This window comes from Leucopleurus acutus (genome assembly GCF_964270905.1).
Source record: "Leucopleurus acutus genome assembly, chromosome: 8".
Taxonomy (NCBI): Eukaryota; Metazoa; Chordata; class Mammalia; order Artiodactyla; family Delphinidae; genus Leucopleurus; species Leucopleurus acutus.
In genome coordinates this window covers 20,928,889-20,947,509 of record NC_139151.1, presented here as the reverse complement: position 1 = coordinate 20,947,509, position 18,621 = coordinate 20,928,889, and the positions used below count along the sequence as shown (strand labels likewise).

At 39.4% G+C, this 18,621-nt stretch overlaps 3 protein-coding genes across 5 annotated transcripts; 1 reads left to right on the top strand and 2 right to left on the bottom strand.

Annotated features, from left to right (window-relative positions):
* Nucleotides 1-1,048: 1,048 nt before the first annotated feature.
* Nucleotides 1,049-6,875, bottom strand: PIH1D2 (PIH1 domain containing 2). The gene is made up of 6 exons (XM_082844672.1): nucleotides 6,807-6,875; nucleotides 5,831-6,033; nucleotides 5,084-5,207; nucleotides 4,461-4,706; nucleotides 3,212-3,477; nucleotides 1,049-1,346 (listed from the first exon to the last, which is right to left on the bottom strand). The coding sequence occupies exons 2-6, from the start codon at nucleotides 6,005-6,007 to the stop codon at nucleotides 1,215-1,217; spliced, it is 945 nt and encodes a 314-aa protein (XP_082700798.1). The 5' UTR covers nucleotides 6,008-6,033; nucleotides 6,807-6,875; the 3' UTR covers nucleotides 1,049-1,214.
* A 284-nt stretch (nucleotides 6,876-7,159) lies between these two features.
* Nucleotides 7,160-16,499, top strand: NKAPD1 (NKAP domain containing 1). Of its 3 annotated transcripts, none has more exons than XM_082845468.1 (6): nucleotides 7,160-7,178; nucleotides 8,353-8,429; nucleotides 10,477-10,577; nucleotides 12,121-12,270; nucleotides 13,145-13,198; nucleotides 13,948-16,499. In XM_082845468.1, exons 2-6 carry the CDS (start codon nucleotides 8,361-8,363, stop codon nucleotides 14,453-14,455), a joined length of 882 nt encoding a protein of 293 aa, XP_082701594.1. In that variant the 5' UTR covers nucleotides 7,160-7,178; nucleotides 8,353-8,360; the 3' UTR covers nucleotides 14,456-16,499. The 3 variants fall into 3 exon arrangements, with proteins under 3 accessions (XP_082701594.1, XP_082701595.1, XP_082701593.1); XM_082845469.1 differs by lacking the exon at nucleotides 7,160-7,178 and adding an exon at nucleotides 7,461-7,725 and having other exon boundaries at nucleotides 13,951-16,499; XM_082845467.1 differs by lacking the exon at nucleotides 7,160-7,178 and adding an exon at nucleotides 7,461-7,725 and having other exon boundaries at nucleotides 13,948-16,498.
* Nucleotides 16,500-16,550: 51 nt separating this feature from the next.
* TIMM8B (translocase of inner mitochondrial membrane 8 homolog B) lies at nucleotides 16,551-18,618 on the bottom strand. Its single transcript, XM_082845480.1, has 2 exons — nucleotides 18,436-18,618; nucleotides 16,551-16,949 (listed from the first exon to the last, which is right to left on the bottom strand). The coding sequence occupies exons 1-2, from the start codon at nucleotides 18,517-18,519 to the stop codon at nucleotides 16,782-16,784; spliced, it is 252 nt and encodes an 83-aa protein (XP_082701606.1). The 5' UTR covers nucleotides 18,520-18,618; the 3' UTR covers nucleotides 16,551-16,781.
* Nucleotides 18,619-18,621: the final 3 nt, after the last annotated feature.

Here is an 18,621-nt window from a genome sequence, read left to right as displayed (position 1 = left end):
ATGGGAGTTTATAGGAAATAAGTTTCCACAGTGATTTTGTAGAAGCAAAGATAAGGTCAAAGCATTCCAGGTATTTTTGAGGGATAAGGAGAATATAATAGGTTTGTTAATTTTAGGACATCATATAGTTCTAGAAAACTTTCAGACAATAAATTATCCTATTGCTAGAAAAATTCAAGTCCAGGCCAGGTTTAAGAAAATTTTAATATTTGTTTTTAATTGTCACATTTCAATTATTTCTATTACACATACATTAGTTTCTAAAGTTAAAAAGTTTTAAAGTTAATGAGAACTTTAAAGACCTTATGTTGAATTAGAAACTAATAATTACAAGGAAGTTGTTTTATATCTAGAAAAGACCAAGAGATGTTTAAAGTTTGATGTGAATGTTCCTTACTTAGGATATAAATTGGAAAGTTGATACTTTTGTATTGAACGAACTGACAGATGAATGGGAGTTTAAAAAGTACATCACTTCTGTATTTTAAAAATTATTTTCTTAGGAGAAAGGCACTGGTCCCAAAGTCAGCTCCTTTTTCTTAAATTAGAGTTGGATGTATTTTGTGTCTTATGTGTAATAACATCCAATACTGTTACTGCATCGTTGTATCTAATCCACAGACAAGTCCACATCTGATATTAAAAGGTAGGTAGGCTTGGACTCCTGCCAGAGCTGTTTTATAGAAGTACAGAGGTTAATAGAAGCAAAGGTTTGCATACTATTACATTGGCCCTACATCTTTATTGCTGGAGGAAACTGTCACTGCTAAGGCACATCTTGGTAATAAAAAACTTCTTTCACAGTGTGGGATTTATTCCTGATGCAGAAATTTACTAGAGACAAAAATTTTTTTTTCAACTGGTAAAGCAAGAATTCTCACATATTATTGAATACTTGGAGACAAATAGACTTTTCCCAAATGATATTTAAGTTACTTAAGACCATTACAAATATCTTTGAAACAAGTACATCATGGCAGTACTGTTTTCAGTAGTTTCTGCTTGATGCTAAGTTTACTTGAGAAGGAGAAAGAATTAAAACAAAACAAAACAAAAAAAATGGCTGATGAGAAAATCTCATTCCATCAAAAGGAACTCTTAGAAAATGAAACTAGTGTTTAAGATAAACCTCTTCACCCATAATGAAGGCCCTCTAGTTCACATGACTTTATCACTGAAAACTCCAAAAACTCCAAATACACGATGCTCTTAACTTACGCCAATGGCATTGTGACAATTAATGTAGCTTTCTCTTTGATAAATTTTGCTGTAGTCATTTCAGTATCCACAGATTCTGGAAGATTCAGATGTAATCTGTACTCAGAAACCTCGATCAATAAGTCATCCTAAGAATAATAAACCAAGAGAAAATTTTAAAGATGAAAATAGAAAAATATTTCCTGGTTAAAATTTGTGTTATTTGTTTATTGTTCCCAGTTATTCACTCCTTTCGCATAAGAAGAGGATCCCACTTAAAAGCAATAAAGTTGCTGTTGTAAATCCCTGAGATTTTGAGGTGATTATTGCTGCTCAGTATATCAAAAGTTAACTGATACAGTACCAGAAGATGGGTGTTGCCATCCTAAATTATGTAGCATTGACTTTGGGGCTGACCAGCAAACAGCAAGGAAACTTATTGGAGACTGGAAAGATGGGTTTTTTTAATCTATGTATTATGTTTTTTATCTATGTTTTATGGTGACAAAGCCCTTTTCACAATAATTTGGAAGACATAATGTACCCGGTTAATTTGTGGCTTTAGGTACAGAAGTGGGAAAATAGAATGTTATTTGCATGCATTGGTTCTATTGGCCACATTTAACAAGGTACTACAAAAAGATGAGCTTAGAAAAGAATTTCTCAGTTTGCAAGGGAAAATACAGAATTGAAAGGGAATATACAGAGCCCAGAAATTCTAAGACTTGAGGAATGAAAAATGGAACTAATTTTTATTTTCAACCAGTAAACAATAAAGTTGAGAAATTATTTCTTTATCAACAAAGGCTGATTAAAGCTGCCTAGAGGCAAATACTAAATCATAAGTCTTTATACCCTTTGCTAAAACCTCTAACTGGATTAAGATGGACCTCATTAAAGCCTTACATTTGGCCCAGATGACAGCAATTAAGTCAAAAGAGGCTATTGAAAAATGGACATGTCTAAAAAAGAATTGAGAGGTGTAGCACTGACTGGAATCAAAGAAAGAAAGTGCTACCAGTCTGGACTAAAACTAATTTAAAATAATCTTTTGACCCCAGCATTCCATGGGCAGCAAACAGGCTGAGTAAGCTGCTCAGCACCTAATGACAGCATATTCTTCAACGCTCTTTTCAGATGTGGCTAAGGTAGATTATGAAAAAGGAAAAACGTCCCAAAGAATGGAGCTGAAAGTCATGGAAAACAATGGAACTAGGAGGCTAGGTAATCAAGGAACCTTGTCAAGGGACCTAAGCAAGAACATCCTCTACCTCCAGGAAAGGGACCCTCGCAATATCTGCCTACCAGGATTTCAGAATTGCCGTGCATCAGCAACTACTGTGTGCCTCATATTTTTTCCAGTTTCTGAATTGAGACTGTTAATTGTGGTAATCGTCTCCCCATTCCACATTGTATGGTGCATGGGGTTACGGGAATAGATAACGTGTCTTTGCAGTTTATGCAAACTTTGTCTATCGCAGATTATGATGGCAAAATTCTGTACTTTGGCGCCTGATACTGGGATTGGATGTGTCGTTCTGGGGAAAGAAGCAAATATTTGTGACCAAGAGGGTGGACTGTGGTAGACTGTAGGATTGTTACTCTTCTTATATAAGAGGATTATATATCCTTGCCATGTAACTTCCAGTGACTACCTGTGAGAAGAATGTTCTTCCCAGCCCTGTTGATGTAGGACGTGGCCTTGTGACTTACTTTGATCAGTACAGTGTGAGTAAAAGTAATATAGTCCATATCTGAGAGGAAGTTTTAGGATCTATTGCATGGTTTGGCCATTTCTATTTTTCCCTCTTCCATGAGAATGACTTACCTAAATTAGGAATTGTTTCTTCACCTGTATCTTAAAATGTGCAACACTCATGAAGCAAAGCAGGCTGAGCTGACATGTAACCTGAGAAAATTATTGTAAGCCACTGAGCTTATGGAGTTTGTTACTAAAGCATAATATAGTGAATATTGACTGATACAAATTTACAGTATTAACCATTCAACTTACCTCAGAAACACTAAGGTCACAGTGAGATACTGAATTAATACCAGGTAGTTCAACTTTTAATTCAATTTTCAGAGGTTTCTCATTCTGATCTGCCACAATTTTTAATTCATAGGCTGGTCTCTTCATCTCCACTTCAATCTCTGTACTAGAAATCTCTTCTATCAGACACCTTGTTTTACTTGAAACTTCGTCTTTTGGCAGTAAAAGTTGAGGAAACTGATCTGAATTGCTCACAGTACTGCTTCTTATCTGTTCAAGGGTTAGTTCTTTATGAAAAAAAAAAGAAGATGAAATCACAAAATCAATCAACAACATGAAGTACTGTCAGGCGATGAGCTGTAATAGATGTAGTGTTAGCCAAGATGGCAGATAAAGCTGCAGCTAAATCGGTTTGGGAAATCTTTAAAGACTTTTTTTTTTTTTTTTTTTTGGTGGTACACAGGCCTCTCGCTGTTGTGGCCTCTCCCATTGCGGAGCACAGGCTCCCCACGCGCAGGCTCAGCGGCCATGGCTCACAGGCCTAGCTGCTCTGCAGCATGTGGGATCTTCCCGGACCGGGGCACGAACCCATGTCCCCTGCATCAGCAGGCAGACTCTCAACCACTGCGCCACCAGGGAAGCCCTTAAAAGAATCTGGTTTAAAAGTTTGCAGGATTTAAACATCTTTAAGGCCATGCTAATTTAAAAAAAAATTTATTGAAGTATAGTTGATATACAATGTCGTGTTTCATTTCTGCTGTACAGCAGTGACTCAGTTATACATATATATTATTTTCATATTCTTTTCCATTATGGTTTATTACAGGATATTGAATATAGTTCACTGTGCTATACAGTAGGACCTTGTTGTTTATCCATCCTATATATAATAGTTTTGCATCTGCTAATCCCAAACTCCCAATCTAGCTCTCCCTGTCCCCCCTCCCCCTTGGCAACCACAGGTCTGTTCTTTATATCTATGAGTCTGTTTTTGTTTCGTAGATAAGTTCATTTGTGTTATATTTTAGATTACATATATAAGTGATATCATATGGTATTTGTCTTTCTCCTTCTGACTGACTTCGCCTTGTATGATAATCTCTAGGTCCATCCATGAGGACATGTTAATATTTCTAATATCTAACATTTATATTTTTCTATCTTAAATTTCTCATCTTTTGCAATTGAGACTTCTAATCTGCAAAATGTACACCAGAGGCAAGAAAACATTTTAAATCAGTTTAATTTTCCATTACATTCATTAACTTACCCTTTCTCATTTTCTCTCTTAAATCTGTGGAATCAGTTTGGATTCCCATCAGATTTTGTTTCATTCTGTGAATACTTCCTTTTATTCTAAATTTGGTAACATGGTAAGAGTTTGAGAGAGTGAATTGGAGTTTTTCCTCAATGCATTTCATGGCCATCTGTATTAGTTGATCTTTTTTCACTTGGTCTTTTTCTGCTGCCTGGAGAACATCAGGATGGTAGGCAACATCAATGACTGTGTAAACATCTGTGTGTGTAATTCAGAGGGTGTGAAATGAAAACGATTTGTTTCACTAATGATATCATCAGGTAATATATTAAGCCATATCCTGATAAAGCTGGAAAAGTATAAATTCTATTTCTATATTTTCAGAGACAATCACAATGGTGCTATATACATAAAATTCCAATTAGAGCATTTCTTGATATTTTATATGGGTTAAAAATAGCTCATATTATTAGAAAAGTAAACAGTATTCAATTTTCAAAAAGGTATACTTATTAGTCATTAAGTATATTATGACCAAATAAAATATGTAATGCCTTTTACCAAGGAAAATCTGGTTCTTGCTTATTTCCCCCCAAATTTTTAAAATGTGCTTTCTCTCCCATAATTCTATGTACCTGATGTCTCAGACATATCTTCTGGTCTGCCAACACGTAGAGGTACTGGATGAGTGGCTGACTGGGGAGCTGGGATCCTTTTCCACTGACATAGGTTGATAAAAAGTATTTTTTCTTTCGGTTTCTAGAAAGCAAATAATTTTGCATATCTCAAAACCTAGTTTTTAAATTTTAAAATAATATCCTAAAGGTAACTCATCACAGAATTTGAAGAGTGAGAACTTTAGGCTCCAAATAAGTCATTCCATGGATTTAAACTGCATTTGAAAAACTGTAAGAAATTACTGTTACCTGATTTCCCTAAAGCTGCTGGCTTTTCATTAAGCATCCAGTTGCTGCTCCCACAGGAAGTGGGAGGAGGGTGGGGGAATTGATCTAAGCTATTCCAGATGAATTTGAATTTGACCCTATTTCACCACTTCCTTACCTCCTCAATCAAATCAGTTTTCTTTATTTGGAAAATCTCCAACTCTATTATTCTCCTTTACATAATTACGTGACTTTTAATTTTCATCCTAGCAGAAAAATGGCTCATTTCGAGATCTCCAAAATGTATAAATATGAAATTCCCATTCTTACTCCTTCAACACAATCTTCCACACTATGTTTAATTTTCCATTCAGAGTGGCAGTTTCCCTCAAGTGTTCTTGTGTTAAGGTAGTAATAGCTAAGGGTAAGCCATTCTCTCATTATTCCAGGACCATTTCATTCAGGACTTCCCTTTCCCTGGGCACCAACTCTACATACCAGGATCCTGGTTTGTAGACAGAGCTGTGGTTCTGGGGCAGCACAGAGCTGTTTCCCCTCTTTCATCTGCTGTTGAATGAACTTCTCATAGCTCTCAGGGTTACTTTCAGCCAGATCATCTAGGAGGTTCCAGAATTGAGTAACTTGGGTGAGCAGACCCTTTGAGGATGACTCCATGATTGAGATGAATAGGCCTCTTAAGTCTGTGGAAAGACATGACTTAAGGAAGAAAAAAAGTCTATTGATTCATTTCTTCTTTTGGGGGAGGAGGAACAGTTCAGGAACTGTTTTGTTGGAGTTAGCAGCTATCCTTAACCCCTGTGTGTAAAAGATTGTGGACCAGCACCACTTTATCTTTTCCTTATTCTCTAATTATCTAATACCTTTCCCTACATTCTCAAGATGTTCTCTCAGATAATAAGGCCTTACCTCTGCCTAGACCCTCACAAGCCCTGAGAGGACAGAACAGTCATTTAAAGTCTGTATTTCCTGGGATTTTCTTGTTCCAACACCTGGGTATTGGCTGACTAGGGCCTATCCAGTTCCTGATTTTGTGTGGGTCGAGGGCCACATGAGACTTCCTCAATCCTCAGCATAGTTTAGGAGTTAAAAGCATGGACTCTGCAGCCAGAATGCCTAGATTCCAGTCTTAGCTCTATCACTTACTAGCTGTGTGATCTTGAGAAATTAATTTACATATATGCCTCAGTTTATTCTCCTCGAAATGAAGACGATAATACCTATTCATAGGGTTATCGCGAGGATTAAGTAAGGTAATACAGAGAGGCTGGAACACTTGGTAAGCATTATATGAGAATAATAATATTCTACCACTTGAATAACCTCCCTCCCTCAATGAAGAAGTGTCCCACAGCATCCACAGAGTGAGGAAAAGAGGTTTGGGTTCTCCAAATACTACATTAGGGTTAGACTAAATGGGAAATTTAATCATCTTTCCAGAGGCCGGCGAACCCACCTCTTCTCTCGGTTTCTTGACAAACGGCGACGCCTGTTACCAAGGTAACCAGACTGGTACAACATCTAATTGAGTCCGGAAAGCTCCAGGAAGAAAGGTCTTTTTACATCCAGTTCCGGAAGCTTCTGCTGGTGCTGGGCTTGCTTTTCGGCTGAGCCCGACCCACTTCTTTTCCAGGAAGGCGCCCGCCTCCCTTTCTACACCTGTCGACTTCTAGAGTGTCCTGGAAACCCTCCTGTGGGAGTCTCTGGGACTCCTGTTGGTGGGAAGAATTTCTCAAAAGCACGACTTCCGGCCTGGAAGGGAAGTCGGCACCCTCTTCTCTCAGACCGCTTCCTCCCCCACCCCCGCCACGCGAGGCTGCGGCGCACGGTATGGGTGTGTTTGTGTGTGTTTGTGTGGGGAGGGCGTTTGGAGGGAAGGTTACCGGGAGCTCCGTGGCCGCTGGGGGGCAGGGGTCCCGGTGACGAAGATGGGGGTATTTTCTCTGTCTTCCACTTGGAAGCCCCAACCCCCCCGTCAGCCACTCTAGATACAAATTGGGGCCCAGTCGAGGGTCGTACCCGTCCAAAGTGCCCCCATCCGTTTTGGGGAGCGAAACCCAACCCCCGGGTCCATCCCAGAGGAGCGTGAGCGGGGAATGCCCCAGCCAACCAGGCCGTCCGGATTCCGCGCCGGAGCAGCCTCCGGCCTCAGTCCGGAGAGATATTTGCCTGTCGGCCTGGGCTGAGGGAAAGGCGGCCGTGGCCTGGGCCACGGGTGAGGGCGGAATAACCGGTGGGAAGGCTGCGTTTTCACGAAGGACTCGGGTGAAGCTGCAGAGCTGCCTTTGCTTGGCTTCTGGGTCGGAGGAGATCTTGTAATGGAGTGGTTCTTCGTCTCACACTAGCAAGATGCCTGATTTCCCCAGGATCGAGGGGTGAGTGAGCGTTGGAGTGGTGCACAAAGCCTCTGCTGGCTACACACGTGAATATCCCTGTCATCTATTTTTTTTGGAGGCTTCTGTACAAAATAGAACATAAAATTCTCTTGAATGAAGAAATTTAGGGCATCTCTGCATTTAATGTTTTTAGGCGTCAGTTTTTTTTACTGTTGACATTTGTGGTCTTGACACTCTCAAATCTAGGTGTTTAATTGCAAACTAATTTTGGGATTCGGGAGTTGATTTCTAGTCTGAACCATGTTTGCCTTGGACTGTGTGGCCTGGGGCAAGTTATGGCTTTAACGGAATTTCCTCTACAAAATAGGAATGAAGATACTTGCCTCATAAAACATAGTTATTTTGAGGATTAAATAAAATGGGTCTCTTGAAAGCACTTAATTTGGTGCAGTTTCAAAGAACTCTAATGAACATTATCTCCTTTTATCCTCACAGTAGTGTGGTCAGGTGTTTTCCCCTTTTAATGGTGAAGGAAAAACTTCCTCAGGACCTCTGACTTCTGGTTCAGTGATCTTTCCTTTATCTCATGCTTCATTATAACATAGTAATAAAAGATAAGGTAATAAAATAAATTATTATTAAATGTTACTTATTGATTCATTTCAGATTGAAGAATGTCCCGAGTTCCCTTGGGGAAAGTCCTCCTGAGGAACGTCATCCGGCACACAGATGCTCACAATAAGGTGAGAGGTACAACTTAGTTATTCCACATGCTTAATGAGGGCATACAGTGTGCTAGGAATTATTTTGATACAGTTAGAAGAGACAAAGATCAATAAAATAATTAGAATATAGTTTGATAAGTATTGTAATGCAGACGTACACAAAGTCCTTTTATGCACTGAGGAAGGAATAATGAAATCTTCCTTGGGGAATTAGGAAAGGCTTCACACAATGGGTGTTATTTGAACTAGTTCTTGATGAACAGGATCAAGTTTACCAGGTGTAAAAGATCATTCAGGACAGAGGGAACGTCATGTACTAGTGTATGGCAAGGAACATGAAGCATTTGGGGCAAGAAATTGTATACATCCAGAAAGTAGAGAATGTGGGAGGTAGTGGCAGAGGATGAGGCCCAAATGGTAAATTGAGTTGGATTGTGATGCTTGGAGATTAGACTTTTTCCTGTAGGCAAGAAAGAAACCATCAAATTTTTTTTTTTTTTGGTGGTATGCGGGCCTCTCACTGTTGTGGCCTCTCCCGTTGCGGAGCACAGGCTCCGGATGCGCAGGCTTAGCGGCCATGGCTTACGGGCCTAGCCGCTCCGCAGCATGTGGGATCTTCCCGGACCGGGGCACAAACCTGTGTCCCCTGCAATGGCAGGCGGACTCTCAACCACTGTGCAACCAGGGAAGCCCGCCATCAGATATTTTTAAGCAGGGTTTGACATGATTGTATTTGTATTTTAGAAAGATGACTTGTTAGCTGGGTAGGGGATAGATCAGATGGGTTGAAACAGCAGAGGGACCAGTTAGGAGGCAATTGCAATGTTCCAGGTGAGAGATGATGAGTGGTTCACTTGAAAACAGTGACAGGGATGAAAATGAGGAATTTAGGCAATAAAGTTCAAAGAACTTGATGATTGATTGGATAATAGTGATAATTACGGAATCAAATATAACCACCTTGTGTGACTGGGTGAATGATGATGGTGCCATTAATTGAGTTAGGGAACTAAAGAAAAGAGACAAGTGTGATGGGAAAGGTAATTAGTTTGGTTTTGAACATCTTGATGGTGAAATGCTTATAGGATGTCCAAATAGTTCGCAATTCAGTCTTAGAGAAGAGTTGAGGCTGGATATAAAGATTTGGGGATTACTGATATAGGAAATGATAGAGGTCATGAGTGTAGGTGAGGTCACCTACGAGAGCACATATAATGAAACAAGGGTCAAGCACCCTTGTTTGGTTTTCTTTGGTGAACCGTACAACTAGTTTGACCACAAATGTTATTATTATCATATCACCTGATATTCTCATTGTGAGTGAGGGTATAACTATTACCTAAGCAGCCTCTGCAATTGCATAAACCACCCCAGTTGGATGGTGAGCTTAGATTTGAAAGCAGTGGCTAAAAAAGATAAATCTAGGACAGATTTAACAAAATATTACAGGAGGACTTAGAAATAAAATTTATTATTGTTCTTTGTGCAGCTATACTCTGCCTTTCAGGAAATTCTCTAACAGTTCCCATGCTGTTTGTTTTGTTTTGCTTTGTTTTTAACAAAAATTATTATGTTGTGAAAAGAGACTTAGCCTAGAAAGTTTCAAGACCTGTCCTTACTAGCTTTTTGACTTTGGTAAAAATCTCTGAGCTTTTGTTTCTTCTCAGTAAAATATAATAATGGTACCTGCTTTGCTTTCCTCATAAGATTGCTTAAAGTTCAATAGAGAGATGATATAGTTAAAATCATAAAGCATTTTAGAAACATAAGGGATTATCATTTGCTAATTGCAGCATAATTGCTTAGTTAATAAGGTGATAAGTTTGTCTATGCATGGGTGAAAAAGCTCTTTTGTTGCTGCAGAATTCTACATATTTGAGATTTACTAGGTTGGATTGTTTAATCACTCTAGAGAAACCAGAATTTGTTTCCCAGGTTCCTGATCAAAACTCAGTTTGTAATCCAGTAATTAGTGCAGACTGTATTTTCAGTTACTTTTTGGTGATGTAATGTGTTATTTTTAGTAACTTATTTTTATTTCTTTCCTTTAAAAAAAAAAATCCAGATTCAGGAGGAATCAGATATGTGGAAAATAAGAGAACTGGAGAAACAGATGGAAGATGCGTACCGGGGGGCGAAAAGGAAAATGTTACCCAGCAGTTCAAGGTGAAGTTGCGACTCTGAGAACCAAAATAATTCTCATCTCATTCAGAATCATCAACTTTTGTTTAAAAACATTATGGTATGCTAAAGATAGATGAATTCAGTTCTGTGAGTCCTTAAGCCTTTCCTCTTCAATAAATCTAGACCCAATCATAAAGGTAATGGCTATGATGCATGTGGCCCCACTTTTTGCACTTATTTGCAATGGAGAACTTAAAAATTCTGCCTTGAACAATTGTAAACGTTAAGGATTCTGTGGATTCTGACCTTACCTGATGGATTTTAAATTAAGATTTTCTATAGCTATCTTATGGTCACTTAGCTGATCATTCACACCTTTCCCCTATTAGTCTTTCATTCTCTCTCAGCCTTTTCTTTGCCCCGTCTTCTTACTATCTTAGTCACACAACCTTTCACATTACCTTCTTAATAATTTGAGTGTGGATATGAAGGATCATGCAGGCTTAGTTGTCTTACCTGTGGAGGTATAGGAATATCTGAGTATTGGGAACATCTCCTGGGTCTCATATGCCTGTTAGTATAGATCTGTGTGTATGAAAAATGATTATAAAGTAATAATGCTGATTTCTAAAACCACACAGGGAAATAGTTAATAGTGAGATATTTAAGTAGAGTGTGCCTGTGCAGTGTGTGGACTTTGGAGTGTGATTGGCTGTGTGTAATGGCTTTTGACAAGAAAGTATTCAGGGTATCCATGGTAAAGAAGGCAGAGTCTCAACATAAAAATAAATACCTTGTCAGTCTGTTTTCTCTCTGAAGATGGTTCTTTGAGAATTTGGAAGTACTTAGTGCAGATGATGATTTGTTTTGTATTGGTTATTCAGTTACAAGCAGCATTTCCAGGAACAAAATATTGTTCTTTTGGAGTGGACTATTAATGCCTGTCATAATGAATAAGTCTTTAAAACATAATCTCTTTAGGGGCAGGTTTCTGATTGTCTCACTTGCCATTATAGTCCCAGCAGCTAGAACAGTGCCTGGCAGGCACATAGGAGGTCCTCAAATATTTTTGATAACCAATTAACTGGCTTAGTGACTGGTTAGTGGATATTGTAAGTACAGGCTAAGTCAGTGGTTCTCAACTGTTTATCCACCCCAACTTACTCATGGGTTACACCTTGCTCCCACTGTTACTCTGACTTAACTACAGCAGGTTGCTGATGTTCAGGGAAGGGAGTGTATTTCAGAATCTCTAGGGCAGTTTGAAATGTCCCCAGCTGTGATTATGCTCTGCTTCCTTCTTTGAGGATCAGTGAGTGAGGTACAGCATGCCACAGTCGAAAAGTCATTTCGTCTATACTCTGCAGTAGGACGGGTAGTGATGATCATATTTTCATTGAACACCTAACTGTACAAATTAATAGAGAGGAACAGATCATGTTAAAAAAAAGTATTTTTTTAACATTAAGTATCAGGTTGTTTTTGTCTCCCCTTAGCCTGTTCAGTGAGTTTTGTTCATGATATTCCATAAAATAACCTCACAGGTTGCTTTTCTATGTAAAAGTTCTTCTGTTTTCTCTTACAGCCGGATGCGTAGTGATGGTTTTGATGAAGAAAGTCAAAGAGACTATTGGAGGCCAAAGAATGAAATTTCTGGGGCACTGGATGATGATTTTCTTAAGGCTAAATCCTGGAACAAGAAGTTACATGATTATGAAGCTAACATGCCAGACAGGTTTGTGACTAAATTCCTGTGACCATTAATGGTATTTGGCCTGAGAATGTGTACTTTTAAAAATTAATTATCTCTGCAAAAGCTTATACAGAAATGTTCATAGCATATTTATTCATAATGGCCAGAAAAGTGGAAACCCAAATGTCTATTAACTGATAAATGAATAAAAAAATGTGGTATATGGGATGGTAATAGAATGTTATTTGGCAGTATAAATAAAGTACTGATACATGCTACAACATGTATGAACCTTGAAAACATTATGCTCGGTGAGAAAAGTAGACACAAAAGGCCACTCATGATGATTCTATAGAGATAGAAAGTAGATTAGTGATTGCCGTGGGCTACGGGAGATGGAGGAGTGGAGTGACTGCTAATGGATTGTTTCTTTTGGGGGTGATGAAAATGTTCTGAAATTAGTGGTGATGGTAGCACAACTCTGAAAATACTAAAAGCCACTGAAATGTACACTTTAAAAGGGTGAATTTTATGGTATATGAATTATATCTCAATAAAGTTGTTACTTAAAAAAACTTGTCCTAAGGTAGACAGCATTATGTTATGAAGTGTTTTTGGAGAAGTACTTCACAGCTGAAGAGTAGAATATAAAAGCCCCTTAGTGTTTCTTAAGGAAGAAAATGTCAAGTTTTCTTACCAATGGACAAAGGAATCCTTTGTGTCTGAAATGAGCATTCAGTACAGAAAATGTAACCAAGTTACCGAGCTATAAATGTGGTGTTGGCTCTACCATATCTCTTTTTTCTTGGTTCTGTGTGTCTCTGTAAATGTACACTCCTAAGTCTAATTTGTCTTTAATTTTTAAGAAATGTATGCATTGCTTTAACAATACATGTAATAAAATGTTATTTTACAGATGGGGTCACAGTGGATATAAAGAGTTATACCCTGAAGAATTTGAAACAGACAGGTAAGGCAAGTACACTTACTGAAAAAAAGTTAGAAAGTAAGATTAGTACACAGTCTGAACTATAAATTGAGTTCTTAATTTTTTTTTTGAAAGAGTGGATATATGTATATGTATAAATGATTTACAGACTTACTTTAGTATTTATTTATTTATTTTGGCTGCACTGGGTCTTAGTTGAGGCAGGTGGGATCTTCGTTGCGGCATGTTTAGTTGCAGCAAGCTTGCGGACTTCTTAGTTGCGGCTTGCGGACTTCTTAGTTGCGGCATGCGAACTTCTTAGTTGCAGCATGCATGTGGGATCCAGTTCCCCGACCAGGGATTAAACCCAGTCCCCCTGCATTGGGAGCTCAGAGTCTTACCCACTGGACCACCAGGGAAGTCCCGAGTTAGTAATTTTTATAAAGTATACAACATTTGCCATTAAAAATGTAACCAGAGAAATAATAGGAGATTTAGTTGGGAGATGACTGGTATTTTGCCTTTCCCTGATATTTGGCATTATCTACAGCATGTAGGTTTTTTTTATATATAGTGTTCCATACAGTAACTCAGTATGGCAGATTAGAATTTTTGTCTTCATTTTAAAGATGAGGAAACAAAAACTCAGTGATAAAGTCTCATAGTAACACTATATCAGTTTTGATTTAAAATTCAGATGTTAACCCCAACTTCCCATCTAGAAAGCAGAATATAAAAATTATATAAATACACTTATTTTCTATAGTAAAGCAATTTTTCTTTTTTATTAGTAGTGATCAGCAGGATATTACCAATGGGAAGAAAACATCTCCCCAGGTAAAATCATCTACCCATGAATCTCACAAACACAAGAAGTCAAAGAAATCCCACAAAAAAAAGCAGAAAAAAAAGTCACACAAAAAACAGAAGAAAAGCAAAAAGGAAGCCACAGATATAACAGCAGATTCCTCAAGTGAGTTCTCAGAAGAAACTGGGGCTTCTAGTACCAGGAAAAGGAAACAACCACATAAGCGCAAGAAAAAATCCAGGAAAAAATCTCTCAAGAAATCTGCTTTATTCTTAGAGGCAGAGTGTAACACTTCCCAGTCAGATGATTCTGCATCCAGCAGTTCTGAGGAAAGTGAGGAAAGAGACACTAAGAAAACCAAAAGGAAAAAGAGAGATAAAAAAGCCCACATCCCTGTAGTTAACAGTGAAATACAGGAGAGGACAAACAAACGCACAAATTGGAAAGTGGCTACAGATGAAAGGTCTGCAGAGAGTTCAGAGGATGACTAAATGAGAAAGAAACATGTTTCCTGCATGACTCTGGATATTTACAGCTCTTACACCTTGGGGATTTGCCAGTGACTCTATTGCTCAGCACAGGGGGCCTGAGGTCAGAGCTGTCCTGTGCCATCTATATACATTCTGACAGACTTCTTGTCTTCTATTTTGGCCTGTTAAACTTGATCCTCTTATTGTCAATAGGGAGTCGGTTATTTTGTTATGAAGGTTTCTTGAAGAGATTATTTTTTGTGATTAATCACATTTAGCGTAGAGTGCATATGCAGCAAATTAAAGGACCCGGAAAGCTGAATCCAGTAATGACCTGGGTATACCAATTGGAATGTTGAATTTGGGGAAAGCAAGGGCTGGGGGTCAAGAGATGGATTGGAACTAGTGCTGTATACAATGGTATGATAAGGGAACATCACGTTGCTCTTGTCTGTTTACATAGTAGGTGCCACAACTTGACTTTGTCTTTAGCCTTGGTGCTTTGATCTTTCTGTATTTTGACCCCACAGGTGTGGTCCAGTTTACTTGATGAGGAAATGAACATAAGAACAAACATTTTCCATTCATGATAACATCCATAGACAGCTGTTATTGGGAGACTAGGAGTTTTTGACAAATTTCCCTGTTGGACAGGGTCTGTGGCTATACTCAGTATACCCCTAAACATGGTAATTGGATAGTAAAAGGTTTTCTAGTTCCATTGTTTATTGCTTAAATGCACTTGTGTTCAGAATTATTTCTTCAGTTCTCTTAGGTAAGTCCTCAACCAAATGAGGAAGAATTAGGCATTAGTTGTGCTAATGGTGCTCTGAACAGGATTCAGGGCAGCAACAGCTATTTAAGTGTTGTCTTCCTTGTTCATTTCTTAATCTGTTAATGAACTTTAGATTTTTCCTGAAACTAGATTGAATCAGTTCCAAAATGAAATAGGCTTCTCAGGGACATATCCGTTTCTTCCTAGTCTGCCTTTGGATTAAAGCACCAAGCAGAGACCTTGTTATTTCCCTTTGCTATATACTGTGATCCCTACTATGTTAATTCTTAAGAAACCAAAATATCACTGGAAGAAGGCTGGCAGAACACATGAATTATTTTCATTACGGCAGATCAAGTGACATTGTTTTTTCTTGGTCGTCACTTCATGGGTGAAGTAAAGCTTGAAGGCGCAGACTTTTGGTCTTGGTCTGCCATTCATTGGTTATGAGGTCCAGAGCAGGTAAGTCAACCTCCCTGGCCTTACTTTCCCTATGTGTAATACAGAAATACTTCATGGTAGCATGACTGTATGACACCAGCAATAGACTATGACAACATTCCATGAGGTGGTAATATTTTGTAGTTCTTAACTATTAAATTTGTTCTCTTTACAGAACAGATTTCTAATAAAATGCTTAGTCATAAAATACATGGTTGGCCAGAGGTTCCCTATCCCTTGATTATAAGCAGGTGCTACTTTTTGGGATATTTATTTGAAATATTAATACTTTGGTACTCAATTGTTGATGTCCCATGGTGCATATTTTTACCTTTGGGATTATTAGTGGCCCAAGCAGGGATGAATAGTCTATATAATTACTACCTCTTAACCTAATGCAATTGTTTTGTTCTTGGAGCAAGTGAAATCTTCGTGGGAAGGAGTTTTCTACATGGATTTTTTTTTTAGCATAGTTTCTGTGCTATTAAAGTACTGATTCTAAGCACAGACTCAGGAAGATGGGCCATTGGAACAAGGCTTCTCCAGGAAGTTGGTTCTGTTTGGGTCTTGACCTTCCCTTCCTCTCATACTAGCAGGCCTCTTCCCAGTGAATACACATTTTGCCTGTTCTGTTTTTTGCCATGTTTACCTTTTCTTGGTCCTGTATAAGCAATAAAGCTGTTTTCTGTTCTTCACCTTTCTCAACCCCAAATTCTCTTCTATGCCTTAGGGTAAGGCTTTGATGGTTCTTCCAGCCCCCTTAAATATGGCTTAGGGTGGCTCTTCAAAACCTAAGATCTCTCATTTGCACTATTGGCCTTGGAACATAGTTGTTTCTAATGTTCCTGCCAATCAGAGATCTATATATTAAACCCTAAAATGGGATTTAAAAAAAGAGAGTTGGAGAATTCACATTTATTGAATAATTGTTGTGATACAAGATGGAATTTCTGAATTCCCAATAAATAAATTTCACTTTTTGAACATTTGATCTCTTACTTTTTAGCACCAACAGGCTTGGTAACAGCCTGAAGTTAACCTGACAATGGGTTGACAACATTCCCCTGCTGGCCCTTCAACCTGCTTAATAATAAGTCTTTTGCTTCTTCAGTCATTCTCCCACGGGGTGGCCTACTGCCCTCCTTTCTGTACAATCTGGGCAAACCGACTGGTGATAGCAAGAGTAGTGTCAATGAAGCGGTCCACACAGCTAGAGAGACAATTTTCTGTGCGAGAGTCTAGGCGATTCCCTGGCTTCTCCACACATTTATCCCAACATAACTCCATGAAGTGATGCACCTAAGAAGAAAGAAAAATAGTAACAACTTGGGGTCTGCAGACAGGCCTAACTCTATGAATTTTCTTATTTCCTTCCCATTTTTCTCATTTTCTGTCACCTGACTGAACTATTCTTTGACTCTCTCCTCACTTCTAATTTGTCACCAATATGGACCAACTCCTCATCCCTACATTGAAACAATCCTTTTATTCTCTCCTTTTCTATTTTTCTTAGTAATTAAAAAATATGTACTTTCCATCAAGTCACCCTAATGCATCAGTTTCTCTGTTAGCCACTGAGGGCACTCCCTTATTTAACACCCAACCCATCTGTTTCAATGAGGTCCACACACAGCATACTCAACTTGACTCTCATACTCCTTCCTAAAGATTTTTCCACAGTTTAAATTATTACCTCCTTGAGAGCACTGCCCATTATTTTCTAACTGTGTCACTTCCTTAGTCAGATAGAAAATCTCAGGCAGGATTAATACCTTCTTTTATATTTCCAAACTAGCACCAGCGTAAGCTGGGAGGCTATGGTACCAATTAATTTCCCCAAACCACTGCACTCATCTCATTCTAAACCTATTCTTAAGTAGTTCTTAACCTTTTTGGGGTCATGGACATATCTGAGAATCCGATGAAGGTTACGGGCCCAATCTACAGAAAAATGCACACACAGGCACAGAAAATGTGTGCACTTTCATAATGTGCAGCACCCAAAGATTTCTAACCAGGGTTCTTGCTACTTATATTCAGCGAACTCTTCCCTTCCCACCCCCTCCCCCCCTCCTCCCAACACGGGGGAATAACCACTTACCAAGGGCTTAACTACTTTGGGAGGCTGGGTACTAAGCAGTCAATCCTTTCTGCGGTCCTAAAAGATGACTATCACCTCCGTTTAAGAGGCACGGTTAAGTAACTAGGTTTAGGGTTAGTCATGCAGCTAGAAAGGGGCAACCCCGCGGTTGGAACCATGCTCCAAAACTCTTGTTCTAAACTAACAGTCTAGACCGACTACTTCAGAGCCCACCTTGATCCAATAATGGTCTACTGCTCTATCGTTTTCCAATATATTATTGCATATGATCCTCGATATCCAGTGAGGCAGCGGGCGACTGCGAAACCAAGACTTACAGTGGACGGGCGTTTTGTCTATGGACACGTGACCTGTAAGGGGCAGAGGCAAGCTTAGAACCGGAATCTTCCGAATGCCAGCCCAGAGAGCTCACCGCCAAGCTAGGCTCCCGTGCCTTTGTGTCGCCCGAGCCTTTCTTCGCTTTACACCTTCTCTTTCCCCCCACTACGGGCTTGCTTAGAGGGTACCTGAGCACTAGGGGTCACCAGCGGCAGGAGAGACTCGTTTCTTTCGTGAGCAGAACCGGGCGCAGCAGGCACGGAGCATAGGGCGGCCGGCCCGCCCCGCCACCGTTCAGAGCTCCGCGGGTGCCCGGAACCTGTACTTAACCCTCTTTTCTCTTCACACTGGTCCCTGTCCCCGCACCTGTGCAGTGAACTGCGCCTTCTGCTGTTCCGCCGCCACCAGGCGCTGCAACTCCGCTTCATCCGCCTCACCCAGCTCCGCCATTGCCTGCGTCGAGCTCGGGACCTTCCGACGAGCTGTGTGCGCATGTGCGGCGGGACCGAGCCAACACCGACTTCCGGTTCACCCGGCGTTTTCCGTTTCCTC

What these genes read in the sequence shown, in the direction of transcription:
- NKAPD1 (XM_082845468.1), top strand. Translation starts at nt 8,361, where the DNA reads ATGTCCCGAGTTCCCTTGGGGAAAGTCCTCCTGAGGAACGTCATCCGG. An exon ending in ATGTTACCCAGCAGTTCAAG is followed by an intron (nt 10,578 to 12,120) that starts GTGAAGTTGCGA and finishes TTTCTCTTACAG; the next exon opens with CCGGATGCGTAGTGATGGTT. An exon ending in GAAGCTAACATGCCAGACAG is followed by an intron (nt 12,271 to 13,144) that starts GTTTGTGACTAA and finishes GTTATTTTACAG; the next exon opens with ATGGGGTCACAGTGGATATA.
- PIH1D2 (XM_082844672.1), bottom strand. Translation starts at nt 6,007, where the DNA reads ATGGAGTCATCCTCAAAGGGTCTGCTCACCCAAGTTACTCAATTCTGG. An exon ending in AAGAGAGAAAATGAGAAAGG is followed by an intron (nt 3,478 to 4,460) that starts GTAAGTTAATGA and finishes TTTTTCATAAAG; the next exon opens with AACTAACCCTTGAACAGATA. An exon ending in GTGACCTTAGTGTTTCTGAG is followed by an intron (nt 1,347 to 3,211) that starts GTAAGTTGAATG and finishes TATTATTCTTAG; the next exon opens with GATGACTTATTGATCGAGGT.
- TIMM8B (XM_082845480.1), bottom strand. Translation starts at nt 18,519, where the DNA reads ATGGCGGAGCTGGGTGAGGCGGATGAAGCGGAGTTGCAGCGCCTGGTG. An exon ending in AGGCGCAGTTCACTGCACAG is followed by an intron (nt 16,950 to 18,435) that starts GTGCGGGGACAG and finishes CTTTCTTCTTAG; the next exon opens with GTGCATCACTTCATGGAGTT.